This window comes from Trichosurus vulpecula, chromosome 1 (assembly GCF_011100635.1).
Source record: "Trichosurus vulpecula isolate mTriVul1 chromosome 1, mTriVul1.pri, whole genome shotgun sequence".
Lineage (NCBI taxonomy): Eukaryota > Metazoa > Chordata > Mammalia > Diprotodontia > Phalangeridae > Trichosurus > Trichosurus vulpecula.
In genome coordinates this window covers 337602585-337625469 of record NC_050573.1, presented here as the reverse complement: position 1 = coordinate 337625469, position 22885 = coordinate 337602585, and the positions used below count along the sequence as shown (strand labels likewise).

General features: G+C 39.6%; 2 protein-coding genes across 3 annotated transcripts in view; both read left to right on the top strand.

Moving 5' to 3' along the window:
* Nucleotides 1-22885, top strand: part of OTULINL (OTU deubiquitinase with linear linkage specificity like) — a 41732-nt gene that overhangs the window by 7863 nt on the left and 10984 nt on the right. The window lies entirely within an intron of this gene.
* LOC118850413 (TBC1 domain family member 10A-like) lies at nucleotides 15789-17827 on the top strand. Its single transcript, XM_036759791.1, has one exon. It carries the CDS (start codon nucleotides 15789-15791, stop codon nucleotides 17322-17324), a length of 1536 nt encoding a protein of 511 aa, XP_036615686.1. The 3' UTR covers nucleotides 17325-17827.

Below are 22885 nucleotides of genomic sequence, written 5' to 3'. Positions count from 1 at the left end.
AGTTTTATATCCAAGACTTGACCCCTTTCCTACCAAATACTAATTCCACATTGAATACACAGAGCTAATAGCAAAAAAAGCCATTTATCCAAATTGTAGCAAAACAGAAACCATAGAAAGTATACATAGGAGAATATATACCAGACATTACAGAGTGAATGAGCTCTCCCTTTGGAAGGAGATAATTCAGCTCAACCAAGATAGAGTCCTAGATCTCACTCAAGGGGAAGTTCCCCAAAGTCTCTAGTGTAGCAAGATGGATATAGGGACATGATGGGGACTGCCTGCTCCTCTCATCTCTTCCAGTCTTTTCCTTCAGCACTCTGAAATGAAATTGGTTTCTTCCTTCTCAAAGCTGGAAACCAGATATACTCAAAGCATCTGGAAAATTAAAGAACCCTAAAGCTTGAAGAGTCCTGAAGAGGACTGGTACTTGAAAATTCCCAAAGGGGGCTGTCCCTGAAGAGTCTAGAAGAGGACTTACTTAGATTGGAGTTCTACTTCTCTCCCCGTCTCCACCCTACTCCTCACTTAGGGCAGAGTATTCATCTCCACCAGTGAACAAAAAGTTTCATACCATTTGGCTCTGGGACAAGGGTTACATAAGCCAGTACAAAATATATAAAAAAATAAAGATAGAAATTGCAAGATGGGGGTGATAATTCAACACAAGAAAGTCTTCTTTTAGAGGTCTTGTAGGAGGTATCACTTGAACTGAGCCTTGAGTAGAGCAGGGCTTCTAAGAGGCAGAAGTGAGGAGGGAAAGGATTCTGGGCCTAAGAAACAGCCAGTGCAAAGGCATGGAGGTTAGAGATTGAATGTAGCCACATTGGATGTGTTGATCTGGAAGTCATCTTTGCAGCAATTATAATGGAATCTCTCTTTCCCCTTCCTATGAGAATATTTTAAAAATAGAGGTATTTGCAGTGACTGAATGGTTTTCTGCTGGTCTCTTTGGCTCTACTTTTGGTTTTCTGATCTTTCCTTGCTACCAAGTCATTTCATGATATATATGATTTAATTCTTTTTTTTTTAAATAGTACATTTTATCATTGCAGGGATTCTGTTATCATGCAGCTAGGAATTCAAAAATGGTTTCTCAGTGATGCTCAAAGAAATGCCATGCTCAGCACTTTGCCACATAGTATATTGGTTGTAAGGCTTTTGTCTGCTTGCAAAAGATCTTTTTTTCCTGCATAAAACTAGACTCTGATTTTCCTAGCAGGTTCACTGCATTTGCTTTGCCTTATTTTATCTCAGTTAAATAGATTTGTCAGTTTGATATAGCAGCCGAGAAAAGTAGAGTCCTTTTTCTTTAGTTGATCAGGCATTGTTTTTTTAAACCACTTATGAAATTCAATCCAATAAAAATATTAAGCACCTATTATATGAATAACTATGCCAGGTGCTAGGGAAATCTAAAATTTTATAAGATAAAGTCTTTGCACACATGGAGGTTTACAATCTGGTAGATTTAATAAAAATAATATATGGTAAGGCATTAGAGAGGTTCAAGTGCTTTTTCAGGAACAAGGGGAAAGGGATCAGTACTGGCTTGGAGCCAGGTAGTGGGGGCAGCTAAGTAATCACAGAGGAAATAGAAGAGATAAAATGGATAGAAATTCAGTAGGTAAAGAGAATAGAAGAGGAAAATCCATGTGTAAGGAAGATCTTGAATAGTGTGACTACAGATACAGAAGCCTGAAAGTAATCATTTGACTAGGGGTGTGTGTGTGTGTGTGTGTGTGTGTGTGTATGTGTATCTGTCTGTCTGTGTCTTCATATATATGTGTGTGTTTGTAAGGTGGCACTTATCTGGTACCAGACTAAAGAACACAGGGGTTTGGAGTCAAAAGACCCAGGTTCAAGTGCTAATTCTGCCTTACCAGTTGTGTAATTATAAGCAAGTCACTTACCTTTTCTGGCCTCAATTTTCTCATCTGGAAAATGGCAGGAAAAATAGAAAGCCTCTTCAATTCTAATCTATGAGAATGTCAAGCAAAAGTGTTTGAATTTTACTTTTTAGGCAGGAGGGAACCAATCGAGATTTTTAAGGCAAGAAGTGACATGTCTTGTGCATAGAGATTTTTACACAGGAAAGATTATATTGGTTGTCCCATGAAGAATAGGTAGGATGTCAGAAAGAAAGGGAATGGGGAACCCATGAGACTCTTGCACTAGCTCTAATGGATTGTGAAACCCTGTACTCAGGTATTGGCAGTGGAAAAAGAAGGATGGAGAAAAATGTAAGGGATGATTTTGTTGTCCAGAGTATCATACTAGGAGCTATGAGGGAAATCCAAGACAAATAAATTATACAGCCCTAGTTCTGGAGGAGCTTACCCAGTTTCAAAGGTCAATGTTGTAACACATATTTTATTTTTTAAATAGCATTTTGTCTTTTTTCTAATTATATATAAAGACAATTTTAGCATTGATTTTTACAAAATTTTGAGTTCCAAATTTTTCTCCCTCCCCTCTTCCTAAAATGGTAAGCAATTTACATAGGATATGTATGTGCAATCATGTAACATATTTCCATATTAGTCACAGCTGTGAAAGAAGAAACAGACCAAAAGGAAAAAAACACACACAAAAGAAAGTAAGTAAAAACAATATACTTCAAACTGCATTCAGAGTCCACCAGTTTTTCCTTTAGATGTGGACAGCATGTTCCATCATAAGTCCTCCGTAATTGTCTTGGATCATTGCTGAGAAGAGCTAAGTTATTCATAGTTGATCATCACACAATGCTGCTACTACTTTGTACAATGTTCTCTTGGTTCTACTCATTCACAGTGCATCAGTTCATACAAGTCTTTCCAGGTTTTTCTGAAATCCACTTGCTCACTATTTCTTATTGCACAATAGTATTCCACTACATTCATATACCACAGCTCGTGTACACATCTTTTAAAAGCAAAAACTTGACTCTCTTATTATATAGCTGATGACTCTCAGTTGTCTGTGCCTCTGGAACATAAGTATAGTCAAGAAAAAATGTTCATTAGCCCTCTCCCCAGCCAAAAAACTTTGCCTAGCTGTAACTTTCAACTTATCTTTTCACAGAAACTACTTAACTAGAAAATATGATTGATTCAAGTTCTTTCTCTCCATCAAGTTCTCTAGCAATGTTAGTTGACAGAATGGAAATCTGTGAAGTCATTAATTATTAAATATGGCCTTTTGGACATTTATCCAACAAGCTGCTCATTTCATGGAAAAATTTTAATGTAGCTGCACAACAGATCAAAAAATCCACTTAGCATATTCTTTTAAAGGTGCTCTTTTTTCTAGCAACAGTTTATTCCTACCTTAGTTCGCTTTTCTACTTTACCATTTGATTAGCTGCTAAAATGGACAGGTTCAAACTAGGAGAGTAATAAAATTTTGTTTACTTTCATTTCTAGGATACTATAGATTCATTATTAAGGACATTAATTCCAAGTACTTTGTTATCATATAAGATATGCGTTAGCATTGTTAGCATTGTAATCTCAGTCAACTAAGACACTTGCCAAATAATTTTCTCCATGCAAGAATGCCTTTGAACTGTTCCTTTTTTTTAAGTTGCTATGGAAACTTCAATGTGGCTCTGAACTTTGAAGTCTGTATATTCCTTATTAATTCATTAGTCTGGGGCTGTTGGTTCTGGGTGTTCCATGGAGAAGCACATCTAGAAGCAAAGGTAAAGTGGCCTGAATTCTGGGGTGTTCTTTTAGCAAAGGGAATGTAGTATAAGAACAGTCAAATACTTAGTGATTGATTGGTTAGATAAGAATTCAATCAACAAGCATTTATTATATGCTTACTATGTGGCAGGGGATACAAAACCAAGTAGATATAGTTTCTGGCTCCTAGAAAGTTATAGTCTATAGAACAACACATATAAAGAAAATTAAGTCCAAAGTATTTCTGGAGGGAGGATGACAGCAACTGGGTAGAACAAGATAGACTTCTTGTAGGATGTAGCCACTAAAGCTGAACTTTGGAGGAAGCTTAAGGATTCTATGAGGCATAGTAAGGATGGAATACCCTCCTGGCATGGCAGATAGCCCATGTAAAAGCACAGAAATAGAAAATGATATTCCATTGTGTGAAAAACAGCAAAAATGCCAGTTTGGTTGGACAGTATGAAGAAGAGGAAAAATGTGTATAATAAGACTAGAAAGTTAGTTTGGACCAGATTTTGAATGTGAAATTTTAAATGTGAAATGTGAAAAATCTTAAATGTGGAACAAAAAGGTTTGGTTTTGTTTGTCAAGGCAAGAGGGACCCATTGGAGCTCCTTAAACAGAGGAGTGACTTAGGAATATCAATTTAACACTGGGATGGAGGATGGATTGGAAAGGAAAGAGACTTGAAGCAGGCAGAACAACTATAATTGCTGTTGCAATTATCCAGGTGAGAGGTGATAAATGCCTGAGCTAGGGAATGGGTAGAGAGAATTTGGGGGGAAAGGCCAGCTAGGTGACACAGTAGATAGGAGTCAGGAAAACTCATCTTCCTAAGTTCAAATCTGGCCTCAGATGCTTACTAGCATGATCCTGGACAAGTCACCCTGAAACAACTGAAGAACAAGAAAGAATATGACATACTTTGTAGAGGTGGAACCAACACTATTTAGCAATTGATTGGATCCAAGTTGTAAGGGAGAAGGAGGCTTTCTAGATGACTATTTTGAACCTGGGTGAATAGAAGGATGGTAGTGACTTCTACAAGACTAAAGAAATTAGGAAGAGAGGAGGGGTTTTTTTGTGGAGGGGAAGATTAATGAACTCCATTTTAGATGTATTGAGTTTATGAAAATACAGGGTGTTCCTAACGTCTGGACACATGGGCAAAAATGCATATTTCCAAGAAATGAATGACATTTTCAACAACGTTTTATTTAATTGGAATATTAACAGATAACATCTTCAATATGATTTCCATCATTTCTGATGCAAAGGTTGATGCGCTTTGCAAGATTCATGTGAACTCGATGCAATAATTCCACATTGCAGTCAATTTTAGCATATTCACTCTTTATGCATTCAATCAAGGGTGTTGCAGCTGTGATTTTCATTGAGTACACCTTCTCCTTTAGCATACCCCAGAAAAAGAAGTCAAGGGGTCTAAGGTCTGTTAATATTCCAAATATTTCAAAATATGCATTTTCCTATGTGTCCAAACTTTAGGGATACCCTGTAGATTGAGAGCAGGAAAGCAATTTGAGGGACATCTAGTGTGACCCCCTCATTTTGCATATGAGGAAACTGAGGCACATGGAGGTTAAGGAACTTGTCCGAGGGCACACAAGTATAATAGGTGGCCAGCGTTAGAAGTTGAACCCACATCTAACTATCTGGTGCTCTTTTTCTACAACAGCAAATTTATACATGTGCTTTTTGTGTACTAGGTGTTGAGAAAGATGCAGAGGTTAACTGTCCTGCCCTCATGAAGCTTACTGTCTAGAAGTCATCGGTCAATAAATATTTTTAAGCAACTAATACATGCCAGGCACTGTGCTAAGCACTGGATATACAAAGAAAGGTTGAAGAGAGTCCCAGCTCTCAAGGACTTCATCGTAGGTAGATAAGAGACTAACACAGATAACTTGACTACATGATAATACATTGCTGCAAGCTTTTTCTTCTTCCATGGCTCCAGTCCGCAAAAAATTAGTCTTGTATAGCTTGAGGAAGTAGGGTGAAACTGGACACAATAAGTTTTAGGGAATTTTCCTTGGGTTCAATTAGCTATCTCCTGTGGCCAAGAGAACCCTGCTGATTTTGCTTTGCCTGGGAGTAGAGAGCCCAGGAGGGCAATGATAGGAATTCCATTTCACATCATCCTCCCTGGTGTGAATGGAAGAATGGAGTGCCACCTTTTCTTCAGAACTGTTTATTCAGAGTGATAGAAAGGCGTAGGGAGGAAAACAGGGTGATACAGAATTGGAAGAGCCTGAAAGCTACTACTTTAAACTGAATTTAATCAGTTACCATCTAGAAGTGAAACCCCAGATGGCAGTGATATGAACAGACAAGAAGAGCCAGGCTGCGTTGATTTGGCATTTTAAAAAGTTAGTTTAATCCTTCCCTTCAAACTGAACTTTAAGTTGGCCTGCCAATTTGAAACTGAAACCAGAGCAATATAAACATAAAACCAAGTGCAATGTTTTTATGTCAGCATCTCCTAGCTCAAATGATACAACGTTTATCTTATTGATTGCTTCATTTCTAAAACCAAAACAAAGTGAAAAATCAATTTAAATGTAAGAGAATAATCATCTCGGTTCTATTCAAAGTCTTTTGTTCCCACTTTGAAACATTTAACAGATTCTGCTTCTTAGCAGCTCAGTTACATGCTGTGGCAGGAACAGAATTTTTGTTCTTGTGTTGTCCTACCTTGATCTTACTTTAACATTCCTAACATCTCTAATCCTGTGCTTGCTTTTGTTTTCCTTTTTATTTTCTGCTCTATTTTAGGTATTCTGGGATTTCAAGGCTGATAATCTGGGGACTTTAAAACATTATTTAAAAAAAATAAGATTATTGATGCTTTTTGTTCTTACTTCAAAGTTATTTCTAAACATATAGGCAAAGCCACCTTTCCCCCCTCCCTCATAACAAAGAAAAACAGTTCAGCAGAAACTCATGATAGAGTGAACACATCTGACAGTGTGTATGATATTCTACCATTGTAGGACTTGACTTCTAGGAAAGACTATGCAATGAAACTCTTTTGGGGACTACTTGGCTTATAAGACCTAGAATACTAAGGATATGTGCTCTCACTGTGACGCTACTATATTTTTTGTGATTTTGGTCAAGGTACAATAAGCCTTCTGGAAAGTGCTTAGGAGATCTTTCCTGTGATACAAGCTTTGAGTCATGGTTTTGGCTTCAGTTGAATTTCAGTTATTTTGCAATGGTTTAGAATCACATAAAGTGCATATATGTCATCATTCCCGACATAGTCTACTGAATGATGTGAAATTTGGATACTTTATGGGAAATTACCAAATTTTAGGGCCAAAAGAGACTTTAGGAATCATCCAGTTCTGAAATATATTTTTAGAGAGGAAGAAACTGAAGCCCAGAGAGAGCTGACATTGAGCAAATCACTAACCACATCAAGCTTGGACTAGAATCCAAGTCTCCCGACTCCTGGCCCAGTGTCCATTATAGGAAGAGAAGGGAATTAGCATCTATAGAGTACTTACTGTGTACTAGGTGCTGTGGGAAGCATTTTTTATAAATATTATCTCATTTGATCCTCATGGAAACTCTGGAAAATAGTTGCTATTATTATCCCCATTTTGCAGTTCAGGAAACTGAGACAAACAGGGTTAAGTCACTTACCCAGGATCACACAGCTAATAAGGGTCTGAGGCTGGATTTGAACTAAGGTCTTCCCTAGGCCCAGCGCTCTATCCACGGCTCCTCCAGCTGCCTCTAATACTTTGCGAGCAGACCAGCTATTCTGCAATCACTCTCTTTACTTGCTTTGTATTTATACAACTGTTGTTACTAGAAAAACAGACCACAGTATTTTACATAGAACTGATTTTGAAGTAATTTGAAATTTATTGAGAGACAATGTGGCCTGGCAGATAGAAGGCCTGGATTCAAATTCGGCCTCAGACAGTACTAGTTGTGTGACACTGTAACTTCTCAGTGCCCCTGGCCAACTCTCTGTGCCACAAAGCAAGCGTCTATCTGCTTTGGTAGAAGGAGTTTTCTCCCTGACTTTTATACCAATTAAATCACAGCTCTACACAAGCAAAAGAAAAAAAGGAAACTTAATGTTAAGTGCAGTATATATTTTTATGAATCATAGCTACTTCTGGAGAATGGGTGCTTCCTAATTGGTAGGTGAAAACATGCTGCTTATTTTGTTGTTGCTTGCTGTTATTATTATTATCATTTTTAAGCAGTTAATCATTTTGACAAGGCCACGTGTGTATGCTACAAGTACAAAAGTGATATTGTGTTCTGCACCCAAGTTTTAAGACCAGTAATAAAGGAATGAGAAAAAAATCAAGCTTCTTTTTAAAAAGATGATGGACAGAATTGAATGTTTTTAGGACTGTGTTTTCAGCAAAAGGGTCATGGAAATACTGAACTTTTTAGGGTTGCTTAAAAAAAATCCTCTCAATGTTTGTCAAGGGGCAGATCCCTATTCTATTCACTAACTTGACTCTTTTGGTCTTAGTTTAATGTGAGTCTCAAATAAAACATGCCAATTCCTGTAGTCAGCCTGCTGATGCCTGAATGATTTCATGATGGGACTTGCTACTGAAAATCTTACTGGTCATTCTTTACAAAATAAAAATGTCTTAACTTCAGGACATAATCCCTGAGTGACTGGAGTGTTCTAAACAGTTTAATATGAAGATACTATGAGGTAACAGAATATGGCTCAGTTTAAGAGTACACACTAAAGCCAGCCTTAATAGTGAGAGCACACAGTTTTACATATAATAGCTAACATTTATGTAGCGCTTTCTATGTGCCAGGAGTTGTGCTAAGTGCCTTACAATTATTATCACAACAATTTTGAGAGGTAGGTGCTATTTTGTTGTTCAGCCATTTCAGTCACGTGAACTCTTCGTGACCCCGTTTGGGGTTTTCTTCACAAAGATATTGGAGTGGTTTACCATTTCCTTCTCCAGCACATTTTACAGATGAGGAAACCAAGGCAAACAGGGTTAAGTAATTTGTCCAGGGTCACACAGCTAGTAAATATCTGAGGCTAGGTTTAGCACTCTATCCACAGCACCACCTAGCCACAGCATGGTTTTAATAGCCAGACTATTAACTAATGGAGAAACAGAGACCCACAGTGACTTTGAATCCCATCTCTTCTACTCACATGTGGGACTGTGGTAAAATCCTATCACTTTTTTGGACCTCTTTTTCTTCATGTCTAAAAATGAAGGAGGTGGACTATACAATCTCTGAAGTTCCTTCCACCTCCAAATCTTTGAACTTGTCATCCTACTCTGACATAAAACCATGAAAGAAAATATTTTTCTTTTGGTGTTTTCACGTTTTTCAATTTTTAGAGTACTCATTGTGAAGATATCTGCAAGAATAAAGAAAAAATTTCTATTCATTATGTTTCAAGGTTTCCCAAGAGGGTGGAAAGATTGCTAATGTGACCATAATTATACTGCTCTCTTTGTCTTTATTTTTCAATAGATAAAGAATATTCAGCACTTATGGTCTAGCCACTATGTGCTAAACATTAGGAATACAGATAGAAGCAAAGAAAACCATTCCTGACCTCAAGAAGCTATTACATTCTAATGGGAGAAATGACATTAATGAAATTAATTAGAAATTAGATTAGAAATTAATTAATGGAGAATGGAAATGAAACAAAGGGTAAGATGGAGGGTACTTGAAGGAGCAAAGCTGCTGGAGAGGAAGCAAAGTCCAGAAGTTAGATTTTTGCAACTTCGTGACCTAAAAAACATTTATTCTATCTTTTAATAACTTAAATTCCATTCTCTTTAGTTCAGCTGTTTGATACTTGTAGTCTTATGGATAGTATTTTGAATTACATATTTCTGAAATTTTTGTGAATCTTTAAGAGTTAAGAGATTTGCTGCAGCAAATCAACCAAACCCTTTTTCTCCCTGTAGCCTTAAGGCCTCAAGAGGTTACATCTATTTTAAAGCTTTCCTTTTGGGGATGGGAGGATGGGATGTATGTGGGAATCAGATGGTCCATTTTCCATGAGAAATCAATCACTCCTAAACATCTCTGGCTGAATAACATTTTATGGATTTAAGGATGCATTGAGGTCAGGGCACCTCACACTTAGGGAAATTTTAACCCAAATTGCAGGCCCTTTCCTCAATCATTAAAGAAAATGTGATTAGAGAGTCCTCTAGCTTCCTGGGAAATGTAGAGGCAGGGTTGCCATCCCCCAGGGGTGAGCTGAGGGACAAGGAGAGAGAAGGGAAAAAGCTTTGTTTGACGCAGCCCCTAGTCTCACTAGTCCAGGACTTTAGGATCTCACTTGTCTTCTCAGTGTACTGTTGTGGGTCCTTATGATCCTGCCATTGTATGGAGAGTTACACACTCGTGTGTGTGTGTGTGTGTGTGTGTGCGTGCGCGTGCATGCCTGCCTGCCTTTTAGGGGGAGGCACAGTATAGTGGGAGTGAGACTAGAGGGTAGATAAAGGGATTTTCAGGTGCAGAGGGAGAATTGTTTTTTTCCATTTTGTTTCTCAGGAAAGGATATGGCCAAAGAAAGAAAATAAACATCTCAAGATTTTGAGCATTGGAGATTAAAGAACATGTTTTGAGTCATCATCAACAGTGATACTAAAGTTACTTCAATATTTCAAGTGATCTGCTAGCCCAGGGATGTAGATGCTTCCTACATGACAAGCTGTCCATACTTGTCAGCCCTGGCAGTGATTGTGTCTGTTTTTCCATTGAGCTCCCCAGGCTTTGCCCAAGCAATGGGAGGCCTTTCCCCAGGCCAGGGCTTCTGAACCACATACAATTCCACAGTAATGTTCTTCATTACTCTTCTGCTATGGTCGTCATTGGATATATGCTGATGCCTATTTGGACCCAAGTTTGTTTCTCCATTCATCCCTGAGTCATCCACCATTCTGATTATGTGCAAATTGTGGTGGTCTAAAATGCCTAATCACACTCTTTCATTGGAAAGATATTTTGTTAAAAAAGCTGAGTCTTTGAACTGTGCAATACCTTGAGGTCATTAAGAGCAGTGAGCAGTTTCTGTAGTGCAGTTCAGCCCCATCTCTTCTCTGCCAATTCTGGACTCAGCTTGTTCTTCATCTACAATGCTTGTCTTAGATGTATTTACTGATATAACTCAGTGAACTGGCTATTCAAATGATTACTTATTAACATCAGGCAAAACCAGAGTTAACCCCAGGGGTTGTAACTAGGAAATAAGCCTTTTTTCCAGGGCTCTCAAATTTAAAAAGCCCTGAGAGCATTTGCATGCCTTCAGACATTTTGAAACCACTGAGTTTGGCACCTAGTTAACAAGACTAATTAGTTAAAGTAGCAAGTTTCTTCCCCCTACTCAGATGGGCTCCTTTAGCTCTATTCACCCTCTCCCAGGTTGATTTAGGGGTTCTGTAATTCTTAGTGATTAAATTACAACTCTGGTTATTCCATACACAGGGCAGGTAGGTGGCATAGTGATAGAGTGCTGGACCTGGAGTCAGGAAAACTGATCTTCCTGCATTCAAATCTGGCCTCAGACACTTACCAGCTGTGTGACCGCAGGCCAGTCATTTAACCCTGTTTGCCTCAGTTCCTCATCTGTAAAATGATCTGGAGAAGAAAATGCCAATACACTCCAGTATCTTTGCCAAGAAAACTCCAAATGGAGTCACAAAGAGTTAGACACAACTGAAACGACTGAGCAACAGCAAATTCCACACAGAAAATAAAGGGATAGGGATCATAGGACAGGGAAGGGACCAGGTTCAACATGAGGAATGATATTATTGTGGCCACTGCCTTTGCTTTGGAGTTCACAATATTCTGTCCTAAACTCTTCTCCCCTGCCCCCACCCCTATAAATACAACTGAAGATTTTGGTGCAGTGGTAAATAGCTATATTCAAATCAGAGTGGTATGGAGCCAATAACATTTAGTTCTAAAACCCATTTTTGCATATTTCAATAGAAAGTGCTCTCACAACAGCTTCACCAGCTGCAGTGGTGAAGGGCTTAACCTTGAATCTTCACAAAGTATAGTGGAAAAGACATGGGTTTTTAGAGTTGAAGACATGGGTTTTTAGAGTTGAAGACATGGGTTTCATTGCCTAGTTCTTCTACTTGTTACCTGTGAGACACTGGACAAATTACTTTCTGTTTTTACTATAAAGTGAATGGGTGGAGATAGATAAACCCTCAGGTCCCTTTCAGCTATAACTTATAAGGCAACTTCCTTAGGAACCTTTTCCGATCCTTGGCTACGTTCCCAGGCAAGGTCAGTCAACCAAGTCTTACTTTATTACTGGATGACTGGACTAAAATCTGACCCACCAATTAACCCACTTTGATTAAGTAAAGGGATAATTTCTTTTTCAATTTGGGTCCATGTCCCTTTTACATTATTCCCCCTTTTGAGGATTTATAGCGCATGTTGTGTTTGTCCTTCGTTCTCGAAGAGGACCATAATATCAGGGAAGTGATGACATGACTAGCAGTTGACTTTGATTTGAGTGAGGGAGGGCTGTGCAAGGTCACCAGCCTCACTTTCTCCTCCAGAGCCATCTGGGTCCAGTGGCCTGATACTTATCAGGACGACTGGACATGGCCCAGGATGCAATGGGAGACCCTGACCCTTTCAGGCTAAGACCTTTTCAGGTTCTCACTTTGAGTGAGGTAATGCCCATTCAGTGAATAGGCCTCTTTAAAAAGTTAATGAAAGGATGGCCTCTTTAATCAAAAACTTAAAAAAAAAAAAACCCTAACTGGGAGAGGAAGACCCTCAGGGTTCCTGCTCAAAAGAGAAATAATTACTATGTAGTATTTACATTCACTCTGTGCTAGGAGGACAGAGGCCTGTTGTTGAATCCTTGCACTCCAGAGTGAATTGGGTAAAACCCAATTCACCCTGGAGCTCATAGTACATGTTAGCATATTAAGGGACATTACATATAAGCCCTCTTGTCTCCCATTAAGAGAAAAAAAATACTTAGCCCCTCTATCACTTGTATTTGAATACAAACCTACCAACTCCTGGTCTTGGATTGTCCCCAGTCCTCAATAATCTTGACTGAAGATGAGTCCTTTGTTACACAGCTCAGGATGTGGCAAACAGCTTACCTCCCACCTGGGGGGAGGGGGCCTCCATACACCTTTTACTCCTTCCTCTTCCTCTCTTCCCTTTCTCTCCAGCTCTTGTCTTCACTTTCTCTGTGCAACTAGCTTTATGCGGCTTTCTTTCTGCTGCTTTACCTTCCCTCTCCAGTTGCATTTCTCTCCCTTTCCTTCCCTATATCTCCCAAATTCTCACAGAATGTTAGAGCCAGATGGAACTTTAGGAGTCACAGCTAATCTAACTCTTAAGTTTCCCATAAGAGCAAACAGGCTCAGAGAGGGGGAATATCTCTTCTCCTATTCCTTTTCCTCTACCTTCCTTAGCTGTTTGTAATAAAAAATTGAAACATATTTAACAATAATTGTTTTATTTGCAGTATAAAGTTTTATGAACCTTGTTAAAAATATTTAAATTAGGGTGAATTTAATGTCGTATCTCTATCTTAGAAAAAAAAAAAGACATAAAAACTCATGTGAATTAAATTGCTTCTTATTTCCTTGTAACCTTTGATTAGGCCCCTATTCCCCCTTCTGGATTTGTGGTCACAAATAGGAAAAAGATGCCCTACCCTAAGTAGAAAGAAATAGATGGCAAATTTTCACTTTGTTAGATAGTTTGAAGTGAGAGAATTGTGCTGAGAGAAACTGATACTAAGAATGAAAGTGGGCTTGGGAAAGAAATTAGAATGTCTGGAAGAGACCTGAGGAGTATAGATAATAAAGAAGATTATCAGAAATATTACACAGATTGTGTTTGGAGATTTCAAAGGAAAAGCAGGAGATATCACAGGAGAAGCAAGAGAAAGAAAATGGAGTGAATTGGGGACTAGATGTGCTTAGAAGGATTTTTGCAATTACAGCCTGAAGAATCACATGACTTCCTGCTTTGTGTCTTTTCGTTTTGTTTTCATATTTTTTTGGAAGGAGGGGTGTTTCCTGTTTAAAGTGTGATATTCATTTCAGCTTTGGTAGAATTTAGAAAACAGAAAAAAATTCAAAACAGATTTTTGAACAAGAATGACTAGCATTGCTTCCTATTCTGGTTGAAAGTCGCATTTACTTTAAATCATAGAGGCAATGAATGGTTCATAGAGGCTAGAGAGCTGTCAGAAAAGGCCTGTTCAAGTCCTACCACTGAGTGGCTGTGTGACTCTGGACAAATCACTTAACTGAGAAATTAAGAGAAGAGTTCGAAACCTAGAGTCTTATGCACTTGTTCATTTAATATTTTGAAGACCATATTTCAATATAATTGACTTCCTTTGTAATTCTTAAATCCTAAAGCGTTGTGGTATTGTGGATAGAGTTCTAGACTTAGAGTTAGGAAGACCTAGGTTCAAATCCTACCTTAGATTTTGACTAATATGTGACCCTGGGCAAATCCCTTAACCTTTTTGAGCCTCAGTTTACTCTCTATGATCTCTATGCCTCCTGCTTCTAAAATCTAGGATCTCATAGATGTGTACATTATTACTCCCAATATTTGAACCTGTTATCTGGTGTTATTAACTACTTCACAGGCTTTCAATTTTAAAATAAAGATGCCTATGCATCGCTCTTTGTGGAGTTCTATTCATAATGTAATGAGATTCCTTGGTATTAGGACAATATCACTGGATGCTTCATGATGGGACTTTGCTGTTTCTGGGTGGTCTGAGATGGGATGTAATTAGAAGATTAATTGTCTTTTCCCAAATTCTTTTATTAGTGTGTCTATTCTGGTAGCTCTAGTGAAACTGAGTAGAAAGTTTACTTCTTAAGACTTTTATTCCCTGCAAAGGATCTCAAAGATCATCTTGTTCATGCCATCACTTTACAGATGAGAGACCTGAGGCCCAGAAAAAGGAAGTAATTTGTCCAAGCTATTACATCCCTTCATACCCATCATTTTCTTGATCTGTTCCTTTTTGTTTTTATTTGGAACCATTGCGCTTGATACCATATAAAGATTAACAACTGATAATTATCTAAAGGAAGAGACAGATGAATTATCTCTATACTTAACAAAGGATACTTCAGGCATACGGTATATAGCAGACCCAGTCTTCTTCCAAATGCTATAATTCCCGTTTCCCACTGCAGAGGCTATCTACAACTCCCTTTCTACCTGGCCAAAGTGACTGCTTTGGGTTAGAAAAAAAAAGTTCAAGGGATTGTATCCAGAAAAAAACTCTGGTAGTTTGGTAGAATTGAGGTGGGTGCGGTGGTGGAGAGGAAGGTGGGGATCAGAATATCGAGAATAGTTCTGTTTGCAAATACTTTGTAATTTTTAAAAATGAAACTAATTTGATCTTTACAACACCTATATGAAGGTAGGCATGTAAGTTTCACTGTCCCCATTTTACAGATAGGGAAACTGAGACTCAGAGGTTAAGTGATTTGTTCAAAATCTTAGGACAAAAAAGTCGTAATTAGCAAAGCGGGTTCTGGGCCTGGCCTTCTGACTCCAAGTTCATTTAAGATCACAGGATTTAGAACTAGAAAAGACCTTAGAGATGATCCAGCAACTAAGAGACTAGATTCTGGCCCAATAACCTCATTTTATTCATAAGGAAGCTGGAGTCCAGAGAAGTCAAATGACTTGCTTATGGTTATACAAATAGTAATTGACAGAATTAGGCCTCAAACTCGAGTCTTCCAAATGCACATCAGTACTTTTTCCATGATATCATGCTGACAATTTTTAATCACATACCATATTGAATCTCAGCTCACCCGCTAAGGCTCAACCTTTTTATCAGTGGTTTGAACAAAGAAATAAATGTCGCGCTTATTAAATTCATAGATGACACAATGCAAGGAAATATAGCTGACATATTAAATGACATCATCAGGACCTGATATCTCAGCAAGCTACAACAATTAGCCAAATCATTGATTCATTTGTCGTCCCGCGAAATTTGTACTTTGATACGTCCCTGAATCTGTGCTCTTATTAATATGGATGTCCACGCGGGGCCGGGCCGGGCGGGCGATGGCGAAGAGCCGCGGGGAGAACGGGCCGAGCTCGCCGGGGCCAGGCGGGAGCCTATCGGGGACCCGGGAGAGCCTGGCCCCGGGCCCGGACGCGGCCTCGGCCGCCGACGAACTCAGCTCCCTAGGCTCCGACTCAGAGGCCAACGGCTTCGCGGATCACCGGACCGACAAGTTCGGCTTCCTCGTGGGCGCGCAGGGCGACCCCGGCGCAGTAGAGGAAGTCCCCCTGGAAGTGCTGAGGCAGAGGGAGTCCAAGTGGCTGGACATGCTCAACAGCTGGGACAAGTGGATGGCCAAGAAGCACAAGAAGATCCGTCTGCGGTGCCAGAAGGGGATTCCTCCATCTTTGCGGGGCCGGGCCTGGCAGTACCTGTCAGGAGGGAAGGTGAAGCTCCAGCAGAATCCTGGGAAGTTTGATGAGCTGGACCTCTCACCAGGAGACCCCAAGTGGCTGGACGTGATTGAGAGAGACCTACACAGACAGTTCCCCTTCCATGAGATGTTTGTGTCCCGTGGGGGCCATGGCCAACAGGACTTATTCAGAGTGCTGAAGGCCTATACCCTCTACGGGCCGGAGGAGGGCTACTGCCAGGCCCAGGCCCCTGTGGCTGCCGTCCTGCTCATGCACATGCCTGCAGAGCAAGCTTTCTGGTGCCTCGTGCAAATCTGCGAAAAGTACCTGCCAGGCTACTACAGTGAGAAGCTGGAGGCCATCCAGCTGGATGGGGAGATCCTGTTCTCTCTGCTGCACAAAGTGTCCCCTGTGGCCTACAAACACCTGAGCAAGCAGAAGATTGACCCCATCCTGTACATGACAGAGTGCTTCATGTGCGCCTTCTCCCGAACCCTGCCCTGGAGCTCTGTGCTCCGCGTCTGGGACATGTTTTTCTGTGAAGGGGTGAAGATCCTCTTCTGGGTGGGCCTGGTGCTGCTGAAGCACAGCCTGGGCTCCTCCGAGAAGCTTAAGGCCTGCCAGGGTCAGTACGAGACCATGGAACAGCTGCGGAGTCTGAACCCCAAAATCATGCAGGAGACCTTCCTGGTGCAGGAGGTCATCGAGCTTCCTGTGACCGAGCGGCAGATTGAGCGTGAGCACCTGATCCAGCTTCGGAAGTGGAAGGACACCCGGGGGGAGCTCCAGTACCAGTCGCCACCGCGGCTCCATGGGGCCAAGGCCATCAGCGAGGCTGAGCCTGCACCCCGGAAGGCACTGGAGCCCTCTCCCTCCATCCGCCTGCCCCCGGGCACCCAGCTGCCGGGCACCAAGAGCAGGCAGCAGAAACAGGCAGAGAAGGAACATGAGAAGGCCATGAAGGAGAAGGCCAAGCGGCAGAAGGGTCAGCAGCAGCCCCCGCCACAGCTGTCCCCAACGGTACCCAGCGAGGCCAGCAGCCCTGGCCCAGAGGCCCCTCACCCCGCTGCTGCCCTGGTGCCTGTGGCTGCCCCGGGGTCAGAGGGTACAGACACCAAGGACTCACCTCATCGTTCCAAGGAGAGCCTGACTTCCCAGGAGAGTGAAGACACTTACTTGTAAAAGGACCAGGGTTCCCTGATTCCTCAGTTTCCCTTTTCTGAAAGCTGGGAGGAGACATGCCCTTTGTCCGAGAGGGTTTCCCACAGCTTCAGTAACCTGCTAGGCCAGTCACAGAGGGCATCATCTTGTGTGGCCGAAGGGCAGGGTCCTTGTCAGTGGCTGGCCCCTGGGGATTGTGTGTCCTCTTCTGTCTGCTGGGCACTGGCCCCTCTCCCTTCTTTTCTGTAACCCCTGACTTGAGGATGTGGGCAGACCGTATCCTCCTGGCAGTGGGGCTGTTCTGGCCCCCTCCTGTCGGTGTGACCCCTACCCTCTGTCTGGCAGCCATAAGGGGGCAGATCCTGGGGGCTCGGTTGGAGAGGTCCTCAGCTTCAGTGACTATTTATTTTCTCTGGCATTGGGCCTTGGGCTGCCCACACGGCCCAGGGGATGGCCAGGCATCCACCCTCTGGCCTGAAGGTCCTGGCTCTGCCTGTCTCCTTGGGCTCCAGGCTCCTGTTGGTCACAGCAAAACCACATGCTTCCTGTTGCCCCAGCGGGGCTCCTCCAAACTCGCCCCTGCCCAGAGATGGGGGTCAGGCCTCTGCCCCCTCAGCCGCCAGCCCTCTTCAGCCTAATGGGTTGAGACCCTCAGAAGTGACCATCTGCTACTGCTGTCCTGGGCTGGACAGCCCATGGGGCACAAGACCTCGAGTCTGCCCTGGATGGGTGGGCATGGGGCAAAGAGGTGAGGGGATGGCTTCTCTTTGTGTAAAGTAATGGTTTTGTACAGAAATAAACTGGGTTCTCTAAAGAAAAAAAAAAATATGGATGTCCATCTTCACCTTGCCATGGAGATCTTTCTCCCATGTTTTTTCTCATTCTTTGCAATTTTTGTACTTGCTGTTCCATGAATCTTCACAAGTACTCCACCCAACATTTGCACATTTCTTATTTAATTGTCATGCATTATCATTTGTATTATAGTTATTTGTCTCCATGTCTTATATTCTACTAGGTTGTGAGCTGCGGGAGGGCAGGGATTATTCCTTATTTAAATTCTTTCAGTACCTAGTACAGTGCTCTGCATGCACAAGGCATTAATCAATGTTTATTGAAGCTGGAATGTCAATAAAATAAGGAGAGTTGAAGTGATACAAAAAATGCATATTTTGCTTTCTTAAAAAAATCATTTGTGCCTCTTCAAATGTTCTTTATGGAAATTTTCCAAAAACCACAGCAACCTGTTTTGTAGGGGGAAAAAAGAAACTTTGTATGTGTTTCTCAAAATCGGGAAAGGGTAGTATGTTACAATGTTCAAGGTTAAGAGTAGGATAGATAGGGTAAATATTAAAGTATGTATGCTATATTGTCTATGGCAGAGAACTATAGATCCTATTTAAACTCCTCCATGCTACTGAAGAACTCATGTTAACTTTAAAAAGGTGTTGTCAGCTCCTAGGGGAAATAGGAACCTGCTGACTGAACTAAAATTCAGGCTAATGATATCAATAGTTAAGAAATAGTTCTTTGTTTTTTAAAGAGAAGTAAATATTTAAAGAGAAATAGAATATAAAAGTTTAAGGAAAAATAATCCTCTTTTTAAAAAGAAGTCTTAAGATCAAAGCATTACAACTTAAGACAAATGCCATGCAAAAACATAATGTTGCCAACTTTCTCTGTAGGGTTATTCTTTCATTAAAGAGGGTTTAGAATAATAAAAACCCAAGTGTATAGAGCATATTCATTTTTCTTTGAATCATTATAAATTATAGAAAAGAATAAATGGCATAACAGAATGTAAGAAATTACCACCTGAACCCTAGCTCTAGAGTTTAAATTATAAAATGTAATGTAATAGCCATCTTTTATCTTAGTAAGGATAAATAAAGTGATAGTGGAAATCTTTTGTGAGAGGCAGTATTTGTGAAAGATGGGGACTCACTAGTGTGTATAGCCAAGTACTTTGTGCTTCTAGGAGTGAAGGGCAAAGTGGCTTTAACACCTACCACTTTAGTGTCTTCTTATTTGTAACCTTTCGTGCTAGCTCAGCCCCTAATGCCTGCTGCGTGCTTCAGTGTTCATTTTAAAATATAATTTTATAGCTGTGGTCAGAGCTTTAAGTAATGAAGAGTTATGCATGGGAGTATCATCCAACAGTGCAAGGAGCACCAAATTAGAATTAAAGATATATAGGTTTGCACTTAGGCTTTGCTTAGGCAGAGTGGTGTAGAAATGTTAAATACACAATGAGTACCAATGCTCCTGAGGGCAGCTGGAACCAGATTAAAATGTAATAGGAAAATATTTAACAACATAAATAAAAATATAATAAAACTACATTACATTTTAAAACTAAGTCAATACATGGCCTATAGGGATTCTTATGTGTTGTCAGGAGTAAAATTCAACAAAGGTAAACTGAGGCATGTTTTCTCTGAGCAAGATAACATTTTATTAACAGGGCATGAACTTGATAATAAAGGGGTCAATGGCTTGCCTCAATTTAAGCCAAAGATCCTGATATGGAACCTCAGTTCCGTTTTATAAGATTAAAACAAAGAACAGAGCAGAGTAGGTAGGGAAAAATACAATTGGTTATATGCTTGGCGATATCATGAGGTTGAGGAAAACATGACTGATTCTGTAGTTGAGGCATGGGGAACAATATGATTAATTGGAAGTTAGGAATGAGGCTCTAGCAACAACCCTCCACCTCTTCCCTCCCGTGACTAAGAAAAGTCCATTGAATCCAGCTGCAATATAAAAGAGTGGGTCAGACTTCTTTGGATAGCAAACCAGACACTAATTCATTGACTGACCCTAATAAATAAAGGCAACATTGATTCAGGCCAAGGTGTAGCTGTACACACTCAAAATTGACCAATGAACAATAAATGGACCCTGACTATGAGATACAATTCTTGGAACTGATTCTTTGGACTACAATTCATAAACTTCTCAAGTTTGCTTTTCACTTTTCTCCCACAAAGTAAGACCTGTATTTATGCGTTTATTTCTATACCATTCACAGATTACAAATGATAGCTTAGGGACCATGTAGAATATTCCATATGTGAGTAAGAATCTCTACAACATACTTGATGAGGATATAATGAGGATACCTCCATGAATACATTACGGAAGACATTGTGATGGGCGTGAAATTAATATTAGAGCTGTCTTTAAGAATCATTTAACCCACCCCTCCCTCATTTTACCTATATGGAAGAGACCCAGTGGTATCAAGGGACTTGCCTAATGTCACATAACAAGGCAGTGATAGAACAGAGACTAGAACTCGCGTTTAGTGCACCAGTCTCTACACTATGTCATTCTCTGAAGTGGATACATTATTCCCATATCAGTCACCTGGCCTACCAGTCTATTAACCCTATTTTTTAAAAAAGGAGATAAGACTAGCATAGTATAAGTTTTTGGTGAACCTATGTTCCTTCTTGATACCTAATAATCACCATACTTCCCTTTCTAAATAGTCGCATATCACCTGTTAATAACATGCTCTCAGATTTTTGCAGGGATTCATCTCATACTCATTAAGAGATAGATTTAAGAAATTAATCAAATGATACATGGAATTGATTTTTGGATATTAAAATTCCTTTCTTGAGCTCGTATTCTTTCTTCCCCAAAGGTTAAAATGACAGTAGATATATCTTCTACTAGTCCTCAGTTCTGTGATGATTTCTTTTTTTTTCTCTTGTGATTCTGATTGTAGAACTTTGTTCAAAGAGAAAAAATGGGAGGTTACATAGAGAAATTTTTTTAAAGGATGCATTCACAACAACAAATGGAAGAGAATTATCAGTCTTGACATATGAATCAGGGACATTAACATTTCCCTCAACCAAATTTGTGGTAGCAACTTGTCAGAAGCACAAGGATTAATTTTGTTCATCTAGTCCTTTGAGAGTTAATTCTTATTTTATTTAGTCAAAGTAGATGATCTAGAAGTAAAAGGATTGGACTTGGGCATTGTATTTGTTTTGTAGAAATTTGTTAGGTATCATGTGTCTAAAATGCTCTTGTTTTAATCTAAGGTTTGGTATTTCACTGTAGAGATGCCTAATATTTCTCAGTGGATTCCTTAGACATTTTAACATAATATATACATACATACATATTTATGTATGTTTATATCTGAATAATGACTGAATATAACAGTCTTCTTTAGATGGTACTACAAGACTGCAAAGTATCTTAATTATTTTAATTTATTATGGCCAGAAGGTATTTGCATGGTTTTGAAAGCAGTTAATGAAAGCCAAAAAGTTTGTAAAATGCATATCATAAAAATCCCAATTGTACTATTTCACTACAACTTTGCATTCAATTTCCATTGTATATGCTGTGTCACCTCATGGTTTCAGTCTTTTAAATAAGCCAAGATGGTCTTTTGCTCTTAGAAAAGGTATAGATGCTAATTGAGCTAATTCACTGGATCTTAAGAGAATAATAGCTAGCATTTACGTAGTGCTGTAAGGTTTGCAAAGCTCTTGACATATGTTATCTTATGTGATCCTTACAATATCCCTGAGATAAACACCTGCAGACATCTGACATCTGCTCTTATATTTTTAATGGACTCTTACATCTGAAAGACTCTTTTTAGTATGATTATGATAATTCTCTTATTTATAGAATATTTCTTTTTACACAGGATAGGCAAGTGAAATCTTATAAATGTGAATTTGTGAAATTGTGTAATGTTTTTCCCTGTGAAGTTTTTTCCAAATATATTTTGTTCAAATGTTTACTGACATCAGAAATGGAAGCATTTGGAGTTGAACAGACTATATATTAAAAACTATTAAGAAAATGCACCAAGAAATTCCAGGTGTTTTTTTCCTGACTTTAAAAGCTTTATTTTTCTCCTCCATATATGTGAATTGTCAGTGTGGCATTTTAAAAAGGTTGAATGAAACCTCACTAATTCAGACTTAATTGGTAAGGCCAGCCTGAGTTATAGAGTTTATACACAGTAATTGTAACTAGTTACCAAATTACAGCTTACCAAATTCTGTGAAGAAATGGATACATAAGAATGTTTTGTAATTAGGTAAGTAAATAAACGCTTTTAAGTATTTGAAGGAGTGAGGAATCCTCTTAGCAAGTTTTAAAACCTCCCAGAAATCTTGTTTCTACTCTGTTTGCTTAGCCAGCCCTTTCTTGGTCATTAGTCTGAAAGTAAACTTCAACCTATACAATACCACAAATTCTACATACCTGGAATCTAAAGTAATGTGGATTTTTCTGTGGTTGTATCACTTGCTTGTTACTGAATCAGATGGAATAGAGGAAATTATTATGTAACTAACTGGAAGAGAGAGCTGGTCTTCATTCCAAAGGTTCCTTCCTCATTTTGACTTTAGCCACTTCCATGACATTGTTACTTAACATGTGATACATTATGCCTTATAGAATGACATGGTCTGCAGATAATAAAATAGTATGCAAAATGTTCTCATTTTATATGTAAACCTCAGCATGTTTAAAATTAGTTAACAGATGCCAGCTTTGATTAAGCCATAATTTTTTTAAAGGCAGGAGCAGAGAATTTA